The sequence below is a fragment of the Phaseolus vulgaris genome, chromosome 11 (assembly GCF_000499845.2).
Source record: "Phaseolus vulgaris cultivar G19833 chromosome 11, P. vulgaris v2.0, whole genome shotgun sequence".
Taxonomy (NCBI): Eukaryota; Viridiplantae; Streptophyta; class Magnoliopsida; order Fabales; family Fabaceae; genus Phaseolus; species Phaseolus vulgaris.
Window position 1 is genome coordinate 12,022,606 of NC_023749.2, and position 14,177 is coordinate 12,036,782.

Below are 14,177 nucleotides of genomic sequence, written 5' to 3' on the forward strand. Positions count from 1 at the left end.
GGGTGGTTTCTAAATAGGGAATGTTCCATAAGCAAAATATGTTTTGGAATAGAAAATGCATAAGACAAAAGACGATTATGAAATACATTCTCTAGAATACATTTTTTAACTTTCCAAATGGTAAATTCAAAATTCATAGAATGTGTTTCTGTTATTTTTAAGAACAAGTTATAAATTGTCATTTTAAGAATGTAATATGTATGTACTCTCCTGTTTCATTATGGATTTTTCATTATCATAAATATTAAGGATTACCAATTTTAGAATAAAAAAAAGAGACTTCCTTCTCCTCCGGTGAAACACACTTCCAAAAACATCTAGCTATCACTGGATTGAGTTTAAAGTTTAGGGTTTAGGATTTAGGAAAATCACATGTCCACTAAAATTGCACCAAAATCATGAATAAAGGAAAAGAATCTCACCGTTGTTGCTTGCTCTCAACAATATTCCATACAAATGTAGAGAAAAAAAGAACGAGGGCGGTTTGCACTAGCTCGGGATTTTTTAAAAGCTTCCAAATTAATTTTTTAAATTCACATGAATATAGGGATGCATGAAAAAAAATTGTAGCGGTGCAATAAGAAATATCCAAATTCGTTTGCACCTTGTTTTCATTCTGGTATGGCCTTTCTGTGATGGAAAAAAATTGACCAGGAATTTCACCGGGGTGCAGGAAGAAATTATCAGTCCAATAAATAAGGAAACTGGCCCAATTATAACAAGCCCAGTAAATAAACACCGATGATTGTTGTTGGTAGAAACGTAGAAGACCTTAATACACTATTGTTGATTCAATTGGAGAAAGCACTGAACAAATCACCCAGAGTTCCGACCGCGAGAGAAAGGTACATGGCGACTCTTGATTCCGACGTGCCAATGATTCCGGCCGGCGAGCCATCGAGCAGCGCCGGCCCGTCTTCCAAGAAGCCCAAGCGCTTCGAGATCAAGAAGTGGAACGCCGTCGCACTCTGGGCTTGGGGTATTTTGCTTTCTCCTTAAACCCTAATTTTTCCCATTTTTTTCTTCTTTTTGGGGATTAACTGTTTTTTTTTTCTTTTCGAAGACATCGTTGTCGATAACTGTGCCATCTGCCGGAACCACATCATGGATCTCTGTAAGCGCGTTCTTTCAATCGAAAACTGTTGTTCAATTTGAAACGATTCGTTCCGCTTTTGAAATCTTGGTCACTGATTTTAGGCATCGAGTGCCAAGCCAACCAGGCCAGCGCAACTAGCGAAGAATGCACTGTGGCGTGGGGTATGTTTCTGATAAGCTTTAATTTCTGATTTTATTTGAAGTAGCTTTTAGAATGCTTGATATTATCCGTTGTGTCACCTTAGGGTTGAGGAAAGTAGATATGATTGTAGGAATATTATAATTTAAAATTAAAATAAAAACATTCTTTAGTTGGAGTTCTTCAATCTCTACTGCAAGGAAATGTATTGGAAGTTTGTTTTTACGTAAAGAGAGGGTAAGTTGTTGCTGCTGTCATTAATATTTGGCAAATTAAAGCATTAATATAGAATTTGACTCAAGAATCAAAACCTTTGTCCCAAAGCAAGGTTGTTATTGGGCTGGTGGTGGTTGTTATGGCCTTGATCCTGAGGTAGGAGAAAAGGCGCGGTTTATTCTAGGAAGGTGATGCAAGCTAGTCCTTTATTATATTTCCCCCCGTTTTATGTTTCTGTTCATCTCTTAAACTGAAGCAAATTCAGTATCTTACGTGTACTGTTGTACTACGTGACTGCTCAATCTTGTGGCACGTCCTCTGCCTCGTTTTGCTGTGGTTATTCAGGTTACTAAATTAGGTATTCATCTGATCTAATTGGAAACTTCCCCCGCCTATCTCACGAAGGACCCAAAATTATGCGGAATTTGCTAACAAAACATAAAAACTAGCATTTTCATCATGTTTCTTCAAGCAGTTTATGATTTGAAAAGGAAATAACCTTTTTATTGCAAGAACAATCATATTGATATTGCATAGCCCAAAAGTTCATCAGTAAACATCTAAACCATAGGATATGGTCTTCTGCACTTTAGAGCTAAAGGAGATACTAGCAGTTATTGCCAAGCACATCATATATTGTATTTAGGTTATATTTAAGGTTTGTGTACCTTCCATTTTTTAGGAGTACAGAGATCATGAATTATTCTATACTCAATACGAGTCTATGAGATAATCACCATGAGTTGTACCAAAAGAATGTGGCCACACCTTTTTATTCAAGTTCTTGCAGCTTTTAAATTGACCATTGGAGTCGTTGTTTAAACTATAAGAATCAGAGTTGTGAGTTATTATGATGACCTCCTGGCTTTTTGGTACAAAGGAGGAAATGGAAAAGATGCCTACTAAAGAAAAGGAAAGCAAAAGAGAGAAGTGAATGAGTTATTATTTCTGTCTAATGGAAAAGAAGGGATGCTTCCATAGACTGTGTTCATAACATTGAGATGGAAATAATGGAAATACGTGTTAATAACATTGAGTTGGAGAAGGAATATGTTTGCCTCTTCATTTTGCAGGACAAAATATACTTTGTCCCGACATACATTTTGATATTTTTAGATTCTCACAATGTTGTAAACTCTCTACCTTTTTCTATCTCTATCTACCTTTTTCTAATTTTGGAATAATGTTTAGTTGGGACTTCAAAGAATAGTTTGTAGGCTATTCTTTGACAGGCTTCTGTGGTTTGTTAATATTTTTCTTAGTTTTCACTGAATTTTTGCGCTGGCTTATATTTTATACAGGAGTTTGTAATCATGCTTTTCACTTCCACTGCATTAGTCGATGGCTCAAGACCCGTCAAGTTTGTCCTCTAGGTATGCAGACGTGATTCCTTTCATCCTCCTTTTCTTTTGGTACCTTATGGATCAAGAAGTGCACTTCTAACTTGTGATTCTGTGCTTGTACAGATAACAGTGAGTGGGAGTTTCAGAAATACGGCCACTAGAACTTTGACGCGGTTGAGATCTCCTTGGACATTTGTACTGTCTATCCTATACTTTTAATATTTACAACTCTATCTCTTGTTTTCTTTTGCTTGTCTGCTGAACCTATTATGTTCAAGGAATCAGTTTGTCAAATGGAGTTTTATATACACAGATGGTATATGTAAAGTTGATTTTAATGTTTTTGATTTATCCGTTGCTCTATTCTTATTTGGTGGACTGCCTCTGCTGGAAAGGTGCGACATATATTAAGATGTCAGATAAAGGCTAGGTATCTAGGGTGCGTCCATGTCTTAAGATTTTAAAACTAAACCAAATATGGCCAAATTCTTCTTACACCCAAATTTTTGAACCTGCTCCCTACATAATTTTAAATTTCCGAAAATGCTATTCATTCTGGAAAAGTAAATCCGGAAGAGATTATTGTGTTCCATGAAATAAAAATCCAGAACAAAATTCAAAATCTTATTCTGGATAAAAAAATTCACAATACAAAAAATTTGTTCTAAAAATAAAGACTTCAGAAAAATTCTCAAAAAGGGATTCTGGAATGTATTTTATATGAACCCCATTTTATTTAAGGATATTTTTACCATTTTATACTGAAATTGGGGAAATTGGGTGCAGTGCAGGAAGTAATTGCTCTAGTTCGTTCGATAAATTTCTATCTCTCTCTATTTTTGAGATGTGTGGATTTTTCAAAACTCTATGGACATGCCGAAGAGAAATGCTATTCCCATTTCGACCAGAATATAACTTTACATGAGAAATGCTATTCCCATTTCGACCAGATATAACTTTACATGTTCAAAATGTTCAAAGGTGAAACAGAGTTAGGAACAACGAATCCTTTTATGATAAATAAATTTATTTTGCAAGTTCATTATTACCGGTAGTTCCTACCAGATCAGGACTAATGTTATTACCGATAGTTCCTTTTCCTACAAGATCAGGACTAATGTTATTACCGATAGTTTACAAAGGATCAGACTAATGACATATACGATACTTGTTCTAACTTTTAGTCTAAAGTAGCTTTTTTTATTTTATTTTATTTTCTTGTATTATTTTTTATATTTTAATAGTTTTTTATTATCTTTAACTTCTTCTATTTATTATTACATATTTTTTATTTTATAAAAGTTTTTATTTTCTATACTAGTTTTTTTCTTTTTAAACAATGCTCTCATATTTCATAAGGAGTTTTTTTTGTTCTCAGTCAAGAATTTGGCAAAGATTGAAATAGTTTATATTTTTGTAAAATGTCAAATTATGAGAATTTATAACTGCTCCAGGTTAAAATTAAATCAAGCAACACAGTTTGCTATGGCCCTTATTCAATAACTACGGAAACACGTGTAATTGCTAACGTGTGCAAAGTCATACTTCCAAAAACTGATTGGGAGTTATGTAGGGAGTAAGTTGTCTTTTAGGATTTTTGTTTTCAATTTTTTTTTTAAATTTTGCCTATGCGAGCGAGATTCCTTATAAGAAAATTCAAGTTTACGTCATCAAACTTGTTCACGACAAATTTATCTCACTTAGACGAGATTTCCTATATGAAAACTCAATTTTACGTCGGCAAACTTGCCTGGATGAGATATACTGTGCCTGGATGAGACCTATGAAGCCTGAGCGAGTTTCTCTGCATAAAAACATGGTTTAGAAGTAAAAGTCAACAAAAATAACAAATTATAAAACTAAAATGTGTAATGGGTTGCTTTTCAGTAAGCGTTCGTTTAACGTCATCTAGCTTGACGCCTATTTATCTCAAGGTGGACAACTGTTTTTGGACTATGATGATGTATAACTTTCTCAATTAAATTCGAGAGGTCCAATTGCTCCTTAGTAGGAAATGCTCCCTTTGTTGCATTTCTTTGCAAGCATTCCTTCCCTGCATTACAATTTTTTAGACCATTAAAAAGATTAAAAGTTACCTCATCATCTTGAGCTCTAACTTTAAGTTCTCCTTTATCAACATCAATTATGAGTCTAGCAGTCTTCATGAAAGGTCTGTCCAAAATCAAGGGTGTTGAAGAAGAGCTTTGATGATTCCAAATCTCCATGGATTGCTTGAAGGCTGATTGTAGCTTAGTTGTGTGTGTTCTGGGGTAGTTTGAATTTGTTAATTCACTCTTAGTTTGAATCCAAAGCTGATTCAATTCAAATATTTTTGAAAAGAGTGTTTTATGAAGAAGTAAAAAAATAACTAGTTATTTTATCGTTTCAATCGGTTGTTTCATGCTTAAGGTTTTTGAAATTGGTTTTAGCAAATTTGAATTTGGTTAACTTTGTTGTCAAACCAATTCAATCGGTTATTTCAACAAAACAACTGACTGTTTTTTGAATTTTCTTAACATAATTCTGTTAAGTTAGTTAAATCTGCTTTAAATGATTTGAAATTGATTTGGCTTTTATAATAAATGTTTTCAACTGCTAATTGGAGTATAAATGTTTTGTTTTACGCTTCTAGCATTAACTTTACAAGATCAATTTGTAAAATCAATTTTTCTCCAAGATTGCTTAAGGCTTTGGATATTTCTCTAAGAGTGAAGTAGGACTTCCTGTGTACTTTGATTTCATTTGTACCAGGTGTGATCAATCCTATTTATTTCTTCATTTGTAATTCTGTAAGTACTGGGTTTCACAGAGTTAGAGGGTGTTTTGATCTGTGGTGTGATTGTGGTGTGCCAAAGAAAGTGTGTGTTCTTGAGGGGATCAAGATCACTTCTTTGGTGGTTGTGTGTTTGTAATATGTGATTGATTGCATAGTAGATACCCAGTGGTTTCTGGGAACTGGATGTAGCTCTTGGGATAAGAGTGAACTAGTATAAATCTGTTTGTGTGCTTATCTCTTTCCCCTGAACTCTTTAATATCTGTTTTAAGTTGTTTTTTATTCATTGCTGATAAAAACAACCGGTTGAATCACAAAAACAACCGGTTGATTTTCTGGAAATCAAATTAATCAGTTTTGTTCTTAGGCTTCCTTGATTTATTTTTTCGTGATTCATCATTGGATTTCATTATACCTTCAAAGTTTGCGAAAATCGTTTATAAACAATTCACCCCCTCTTGTTTAAGGCTATAAATCCTAACAAAGGGAACCTCCGCGTCTTCTTCAATGTCCATCACAACAAAATCCACAGGAAATATGAATTTATCCACCTTGACGAGAACATCTTCAACCACACCATATGGATACTTGGTTACTTTATCAGCTAACTGCAATGTCATCTTGGTGGGTTTGATCTCCAAATCACCTATTTTCTTTAACATTGTCAAAGAAATTAGATTTATGCTTGTCCCCAAATCTAGTAAGGCCTTGTCCACAAATAAAGCATCTATAAACACGGGAAAATTAAAACTTCCTAGGTCCTTGGATTTTTTAGGCAAGCCTTTTTGAATAATGGCATTGTATCTATCCTCCAACTCTATATTTCTCTTTTCAATATAACTCATATTCTTCAAAAATCTCTCAAATGTTGAATATTGCTTCAAATTTCCTGCAAAATAATTTTGAGGGAACAAATTATCAAAAACAATTCCTTCCTTCTCTTTCTTTGAAGGAGCATGAAGATATTATAAATCTTTTTTCAAGAACACCTCCCCCCTCAGTATGATTTTTCCTTTCTTTTTTAGGCTCTACATTATTAACATCCCATTCTCTTACTATTCTACCACTTTCAGAGGCAATTTTATTGCAATGCTACTGGCCACTTTATATCTCTGCTAATTATTTGGCAATTTGTCCCACCTGAATTTCTATATTTTTTATTGTCGGCATATTATTTTCTTAACTGGCCATAATAGCCTTCATGAATTTCTCCAAGGTATCTTCAAATTTGTCCAGTCTTTTAGGAATTGAAGGATATAAGGATTGATGTTCTTGTTGGAAAGGACCTTGCTTGTTGGATGAACCACTATCTTGATTCCACCAAATTTTTTGATTCTAATTGCTTCTCCAACCTTGAGAATTATTGTTTTTGGAGAAACCACCTTGCCTTCCCTGATTACCCATGTAATTTACTTCTGCTTCAGTTGAATTGTTTTGATAAGAACAACAATCATTGGGATGATCACCTCCACACAAATCACACCTGATTGGTTCACTCTGGTTTTAAAATAATTGCACGACTTGTAATTGTTGAGGCAATTTAGCCTTTTGTGTAGTTAATTGCTCAATCTGTTGTGTCATGTTGGGCTTGATATTCAACTCTAACAACCCTTTCTTTTGAATACCTTATCTATCATGTTGGGCTTCATAATCAATTGAAGTTAATGCATCAATAATCCTTGTTGCTTGTTCTACATCATCAACCATCGTTGTGCTGCCAGCTGCAACATTTAGGAGCATCTTAGTGTCAGATCTGAGATCATTAAGAAATATGCTCAGTTGAGCAATATCTTCAAATCCATGATTTGGGCATTTTCTCAACATCATTTTGAATCTCTCCCATGACTCACAAAATGCTTCATTTGCTCCTTGTCTAAACATAGAGATTTCAGACTTTGCTTTAATGTAGCGAGAGATTGAAAAAAAAAATTTGCATAAATTTTTCCTCTACATCCTTCCAGCTAGTGATACTCTGATTTGAATGTGATTTGATTCATTCTTTAGCTTTTCCTACCAATGAAAATGGAAACAAACACATAAACAATTTCAATATGAACTGGTTGAAACCAATTGTTTCCACCCATTCATAAAATGTAGCCAAATGTGTATATGGATCCTCATGATCCATTGCTGTAAATTGATGGGTACTGATGAGACTAAGGAAAGCAAGTTTCATTTCCAAGGCCCTGGTGGAAACAAGCATTGCAATACTAGAAAAATGCCTTGGCCCCTGCTGCATGTCATAATCTCCAAGTGTCTTCTTAGGAGGTGGTGCTAGCTGTTAAAAATGAAGCTTTGATGCCTCAATATCCATGAAGACAACTTGAAGACTTTGTTGCTGAGTTTAGGGTTTAGTTCTAGGTAGTTTAGAATTTGCTAGATCCACTCTTAATCAAACTCATAATTGAATCAATCTGGTTTAATAAAAAAAATTGATTTTCAAAGCTAAGTGAAAAACAACCTGTTGATTTCTCGTTTTAATAGGTTGTTTTTCCCTCAGCCTGTGTGAAGGGTTTTTTGAACTGTTTTGACTTTGGTTGACTTAACTGTCAAACCAATTCAACCGGTTAAATCAACATTTCAACGGGTTGATTTTTGAATTTCTTAACATCTTTTCATAAATCTGTTATATTTGTTTTCAGTTGTTTTCAAACTGTTTTGGCTCATGTTTAACTGCTTAAAACGGCTAGTTTGAAGAGTTATAAAGCTGGGATTACCCTTCCTAATTGAATAGAGAAAAAAGTGATCCAGAATACATTTTGTGAAAGTTTGGATTCAAGAAAGCAAGATTGCCTTGGGCTATGCTTTGGTTAGAAAGTGGATTAGGAGCAATTGTGATTTCTTATAATCAGGTGTAATTTGTTCCATATTCTCTTGTAATTGTTTTTCAGTTTGAATACTTATAATCTGTGTATCTATAAAGTCAGAGGGTTGTTCTGACTGTGTGTAAGAAGTCAAAGAGGGAGTGTGTTCTTGAGTGGTCAAGATCACCTCTTTGAGGTTGTGGTGCGTTGTAATCTGTTGTTGATTACCTAGTTGAATACCCAGTGGTTTTCTAGAGACTGAATGTAGCTCTGGTAAGGAGTGAACCAGTATAATTGTTTTTGTGATTTTATCTCTACTGTCATAAACAATGGATTAAATCGTATTTTCAACCGATTGTTTTTCTGATAATAGTTTTTAATCAATTTGTTTTTTTGGCTTATCTGATTCTTTGATTTGTAAATCATCATTAATCTTCATTTTTAGCCAGTATTTGCGAAAAAACTTTCCTTAAACAATTCATCTCCCCTCTTGTTAAGGTAATTAATTCTAACAATTGGCATCAAGAGCCAGGTTCTTGAAATTTTCTCAAGTTATGTTTTTCAAATCTGTTTTAATGGCTAACAAGTTACTTTTTGGGGAGACAACTTCTATCAATAGACCACCTTTATTCTGTGGTGTGAACTATCAACTGTGGTGTATTATAGTGAAATTTTTTGTTGATTCTATAGATAGAAAAATATGAGATGTCATCACAAACAGTTCTTTCATACCTTTGCTTGAAACTAATACAATTTTATATGAAAGTGAAAAAGATAATCTTGACTGTGTTGCTAAAAATATCATTGTATCTGCTCTTGATTGCTAAAAATTTAGAGTTTCAAAGTGTGTTTCAGCTAAAGATATGTGGGACACTCTTGAAAGAATTCATAAAGATTCAATAAATGTTTGGCTAGAGAGTGACAAGTTCTCTTCTGGATCATGCTCTGCAGCTTCCAAAATAAACACATGTCTAATGGCAAAAGAAGATTCTGCATCATCCTCGTCTACTAAATGTGATAGTTATTATCAACTTCTTGAAGCTTTTAAAGAGACTCATGAGGAAGCTCATAGATTAACCCTTTTAAACAATCATTTGAAAAGTAAAAACAACTGGTTGAAAAATAGAGTCAAGTTCTTGGAAAAATAATTGAACAACTCAAAACTGATTTTGAAAACTTAGAAATGATTTATAAAAATTCTTCTTGCAAGTGTGAATCTAGTTCTTGCAAAAACTGTGAATCTCTTCAAAAGAAGACTTTTTATCTTGTGAAAACTGTGGATAGAATTTCAAAAGGAAAATCCAACTTTGAGAATGTCTTAGCGTATCAAAATTGCGATTTTGGAAAATCTGGTATGGGTTTTAATCCACAAAGCAAGAATAGTGGCATTTCAAAACCTTTTTCAACCATTACATAAAATCAATCGATTGAAAGGTCAAAACAACCTGTTGTTTCTACTGTATGAGAAAGGGTCATTCTGTCAGGTTTTGCAAAATTCGCAAATTTTCTGTTCCTAAAGGTATCCTAAAGTGGGTTCCAAAGAATCCTAAGGTTCCCAACAATCAAATTAACATCTATGGACCCAAATTTATTAGGGGACCAGACCTTGCCACTTGATTTTAATTTTTGATTTCTTGATGAAAAACCAACACTTATGGTACTTAGACAGTGGCTGGTTCAAGCACATGACTAGAGATGTATCAAAGTTTGTCAACATCATTCTTAAGCAGGAAGGCTATGTGACCTATGAGGATAATAAAAAAGGAATGATTCTTGGAAAAGGCACTATTGGTAATGAAAATAGTTTTCTGATTCATAATGTCTTTTATGTTGAAGGATTCAAGCACAATCTTCTCGGCATAAGTCACATTTGTGATAGAGGATATCAAGTCACATTCAAAACCAACTCCTGTGAGATTCGTCTACCAAATTCAAAGGAAGTGCTTTTGGTTGGTAAAAGAATTAATAATGTCTATGTACTTGATATTGCAAATTCCACATCTATTGGTTGTCTTTTGACCAAGCATGAAGAATCATGGCTTTGGCACAAAAGAATTGCACACATTCATATGCATCACTTGAACAAATTGATTTGAAATGATATTGCTATTGGCTTATCCAAACTCAAGTTTGAGAAGGATCATGTATGTGAAGCTTGTCAAAAGAGGAAACAAACAAAACGGTCTTTTAAATTGAAAAACATAGTTTTCACTTCAAAACCCCTTGAGTTGCTACATATAGATCTATTTGGTCCTTCAAGAACTATGAGCCTTGGAGGAAACTATTATGCTCTTGTTGTGGTTGATGACTTTTCCAAGTTTACATGGACAATGTTTCTGCATTCAAAAAGTGAGGCCTACTTTGCATTTAAGAAACTAGTCAAGAGGCTACAAAACTCCTGTGCAATAACATTGGTGCCATCCTGAGTGGTCATGGAGGAGAATTCCAAAATGAGAAGTTCAACACCTTCTGTGATAAGTTGGGCATCTTTCACAATTTCTCTGCACCAAGGAGACCTCAGCAGAATGGTGTGGTGGAAAGGAAGAACAAATTGCTTGAAGAGCTGGAAAGAACAATCTTGAATGAATCCTCCTTACCAAAGTACTTTTGGGCAGATGCAGTAAGCACAACATGCTATGTAATGAACTGAGTTCTTATCAGGTCCATTATGAAAAAGACTCCATATGAATTGTTTGATGGAAAGAAGCCTGACATAGGACATCTAAAGGTATTCAGGTGTAAATGCTACATTCTAAACAATGGTAAAGACAACCTTGGTAAGTTTGATGAAAAAGTCGATAATGGTATTTTTCTTGGTTACTCCTTAACAAGTCATGCCTATAGAGTTTATAATAAGAGATTTATGACTGTAGAAGAATATGTACATATTGTTTTTGATGAAACTAACAATGTAGAACAAGCTCCAGTGAAGTTTAGTGCAAAAGAAGATGAACATAATATCTTTTTGAAGAATCTGGAAAACTGTCCAGAAAATCAACCGGTTGTTTCGCAGAATCAACCGATTGAAAATTTGCAACAACGTGAACTTCCTAAAGAGTGGAGGATTCCCAGAGATCTCTCAGTAGAAAACATCATTGGGAAAATCAATAAAGGTGTATCTACAAGGAGGAAAATATCAAACTTCTGCAACCATATGACTTTTGTCTCCAAAGTTGAACCCAAATCAATCAATGAAGCACTCGATAACTGCTATGCATGAGGAACTTAACCAATTTGTAAGGAATGATGTGTGGCTTTTGGTTCCTAGGACAGATTAGATGAATTTCATAGGACAAAGTGGGTTTTTAGAAACATGTCAGATGATACAGGAGTAATAACAAGGAACAAGGCAAGACTTGTTGCAAAAGGGTACAATCAAGAAGAAGGAATAGACTATGACGAAACTTTCGTACCAGTGGCAAGATTAGAGGCTGTGAGATTATTCTTAGCCTTTGCCTGCATGAGTGGCTTCAAGCTGTTCCAAATAGACATGAAGAATGCCTTCCTAAATGGGATTGTAAATGAGGAAACCTTTGTCACAAGCACCCGAGTTTGAAGACCATCTATATCCCAATTATGCATACAAATTCAAAAATGCTTTATATGGTCTCAAGCAAGCACCTAGAAAGTGGTATGAAAGGTTAATCAACTTCCTTCTATCTCACAACTATGAAAGAGGGAAGATTCACAAAACATTTTTTATTAAAAAGTCAAATTCTGTTGTTATCTTAGTACAAATATATGTTGATGATATTATTTTTGGATCAACTAATGATAGATTGAGTGAAGAATTTGTGACAACAATGTAGGGGGAGTTTGAGATGTTGATGATGGGGGAACTTTCTTTCTTTCTTGGATTTCAAGTCAAGCAATCCAAAGAGGGCATCTTCTTAAATCAATCAAACTATTGCAAGGAGATACTCAAACGATTTGAAATGGAGAATTGCAAAGAAGTCTCAACACCAATGCCTACCAATTGCTATATGGATGCTGATGCGGTTGGAGTTGTTGTAGATCAAACAAAATATAGAGGGTTAATAGGATCATTGCTTTACCTTACAACTAACAGGCCAACCATAATGTTTGTTGTATGCCCTTGCGTTAGATTCCAGTCAAATCCAAAGGAATCACATTTCAAAGTTGTAAAAAGGATTGTAAAATATTTGAAGGGAACATCTACTGTTGGGCTATGGTATCCCTCTCATTCCCCTATACAACTTGTTGGGTATTCTGATTCTGACTTTGCAGGTTGCAAGCTAGACAAAAAGAGTATTAGTGCAACCTGTCATCTTCTTGGCTCAAGTTTGATATCATGGCATAACAAGAAACAAGCCTTTGTAGCCCTTTCCACTGTTGAAGCAGAGTACATAGCTGCAGGGAGCTGTTGTGCTCAAATTTTGTGGATCAAGCAACAACTGGAAGACTTTGGGTTAAAAGTCAACAAGGTTTCTTTATTCTGTGACAATACAAGTACAATCAATCTCACAAAAAAAATCAAGTTCAGAACTCTAGAACCAAACACATTAAGATTCGGCATCACTTTATCTGAGATCATGTAAATAATGGTGATTGCGAGGTACAATTCATTGCCAATGAAAGACAACTTGCATACATCTTCACCAAACCTATATCCAAGGACAAGTTTTTCTCCTTAAGGAATGAGTTAGGAATCATTGATTCACAAGGTTTACCTTAATCTATGATGTTTTTACCTTAATCATCTAATTCCTACACTTATTCTGTTTGATAACTGCTTAGATAGATGTTAAATTGTTGCACTTTGAATATTTTAACCGGTTAATCCTGTTTCTTAACTGGTTATTTTTCTGTTGCTGCATTTATGTGTGTGTAACTGATTTTCACATTGATTTGGTTGATCTTCTCCTTGGAAATCACCTAGTGGAAACTGGTTATGTGATGCTTGATATATCTGGAATAGATTACCTCTTGTACCTGTATCTTTTTGTGATTGCAGGTTGTGCCAAATTCTAAACAGAACTTCCTAAAGCAACCTAGGGATTTGTCTTCATCTAATAGGGGGAGAATCTTTAAATTGATGCCTCCAAATCCATGAAGACAGCTTGAAGACTTTGTTGCTAGTTTAGGGTTTAGTTCTAGGTAGTTTAGAATTTGCTAGATCCACTCTTAATCAAATTCACAACTGAATCAATCTGGTTTTAAAAAGAAAAGTGTTTTACAAATCTAAGTGAAAAACAACCTGTTGATTTCTCGTTTTAATCGGTTGTTTTTCCCTCAGCCTGTGTGAAGGATTTTTTGAACTGTTTTAACTTTGGTTGACTTAACTGTCAAACCAATTCAACCGGTTAAATTAACATTTCAACCGGTTGATTTTTGAATTTCTTAACAGCTTTTCATAAATTTGTTATATCTGTTTTTAGTTGTTTTCAAACTGTTTTGGCTCATGTTTAACTGCTTAAAATGGCTAGTTTGAAGAGTTATAAAGCTGGGATTACCTTCCCTATTTGAATAGAGAAAAAAGTGATTCAAAATACATTTTGTGAAAGTTTGGATTCAAGAAAGCAAGATTGTCTTGGGCTGTGTTTTGGTTAAAAAGTGGATTAGGAGCAACTATGATTTCCTCTAATCAGGTGTAATCCATTTCATATTCTCTTGTAATTGTTTTTCAGTTTGAATACTTGTAATATGTGTATCTGTAAAGTCAGAGGGTTGTTCTGACTGTGTGTAAGAAGTCAAAGAGGGATTGTGTTCTTAAGTGGTCAAGATCACCTCTTTGAGGTTGTGGTGTGTTGTAATCTTTTGTTGATTACCTAGTGGAATATCCAAT

General features: G+C 34.4%; 3 protein-coding genes and 1 pseudogene across 3 annotated transcripts; 3 read left to right on the forward strand and 1 right to left on the reverse strand.

Moving 5' to 3' along the window:
• The first annotated feature begins 749 nt into the window (after nt 1-749).
• Nucleotides 750-3,144, forward strand: LOC137832686 (RING-box protein 1a-like). The gene is made up of 5 exons (XM_068640992.1): nt 750-979; nt 1,064-1,114; nt 1,198-1,257; nt 2,752-2,823; nt 2,917-3,144. Exons 1-5 carry the CDS (start codon nt 850-852, stop codon nt 2,952-2,954), a joined length of 351 nt encoding a protein of 116 aa, XP_068497093.1. The 5' UTR covers nt 750-849; the 3' UTR covers nt 2,955-3,144.
• A 2,860-nt stretch (nt 3,145-6,004) lies between these two features.
• Nucleotides 6,005-6,971, reverse strand: LOC137834306 (uncharacterized). Its single transcript, XM_068642367.1, has 2 exons — nt 6,920-6,971; nt 6,005-6,456 (listed from the first exon to the last, which is right to left on the reverse strand). Exons 1-2 carry the CDS (start codon nt 6,969-6,971, stop codon nt 6,005-6,007), a joined length of 504 nt encoding a protein of 167 aa, XP_068498468.1.
• Nucleotides 6,972-7,362: 391 nt separating this feature from the next.
• Nucleotides 7,363-7,468, forward strand: LOC137811603 (small nucleolar RNA R71; annotated as a pseudogene).
• Nucleotides 7,469-11,684: 4,216 nt separating this feature from the next.
• Nucleotides 11,685-13,445, forward strand: LOC137834313 (uncharacterized mitochondrial protein AtMg00810-like). The gene is made up of 3 exons (XM_068642375.1): nt 11,685-11,888; nt 12,181-12,816; nt 13,347-13,445. Exons 1-3 carry the CDS (start codon nt 11,685-11,687, stop codon nt 13,443-13,445), a joined length of 939 nt encoding a protein of 312 aa, XP_068498476.1.
• Nucleotides 13,446-14,177: the final 732 nt, after the last annotated feature.

What these genes read in the sequence shown, in the direction of transcription:
- LOC137834306 (XM_068642367.1), bottom strand. Translation starts at nt 6,971, where the DNA reads ATGGGTAATCAGGGAAGGCAAGGTGGTTTCTCCAAAAACAATAATTCT. An exon ending in CAAAAACAATAATTCTCAAG is followed by an intron (nt 6,457 to 6,919) that starts GTTGGAGAAGCA and finishes ATTATTTTGCAG; the next exon opens with GAAATTTGAAGCAATATTCA.
- LOC137834313 (XM_068642375.1), top strand. Translation starts at nt 11,685, where the DNA reads ATGTCAGATGATACAGGAGTAATAACAAGGAACAAGGCAAGACTTGTT. An exon ending in ATGCCTTCCTAAATGGGATT is followed by an intron (nt 11,889 to 12,180) that starts GTAAATGAGGAA and finishes ACAACAATGTAG; the next exon opens with GGGGAGTTTGAGATGTTGAT. An exon ending in TTGGGTTAAAAGTCAACAAG is followed by an intron (nt 12,817 to 13,346) that starts GTTTCTTTATTC and finishes TTGTGATTGCAG; the next exon opens with GTTGTGCCAAATTCTAAACA.
- LOC137832686 (XM_068640992.1), top strand. Translation starts at nt 850, where the DNA reads ATGGCGACTCTTGATTCCGACGTGCCAATGATTCCGGCCGGCGAGCCA. An exon ending in CGTCGCACTCTGGGCTTGGG is followed by an intron (nt 980 to 1,063) that starts GTATTTTGCTTT and finishes TTCTTTTCGAAG; the next exon opens with ACATCGTTGTCGATAACTGT. An exon ending in AGAATGCACTGTGGCGTGGG is followed by an intron (nt 1,258 to 2,751) that starts GTATGTTTCTGA and finishes TATTTTATACAG; the next exon opens with GAGTTTGTAATCATGCTTTT.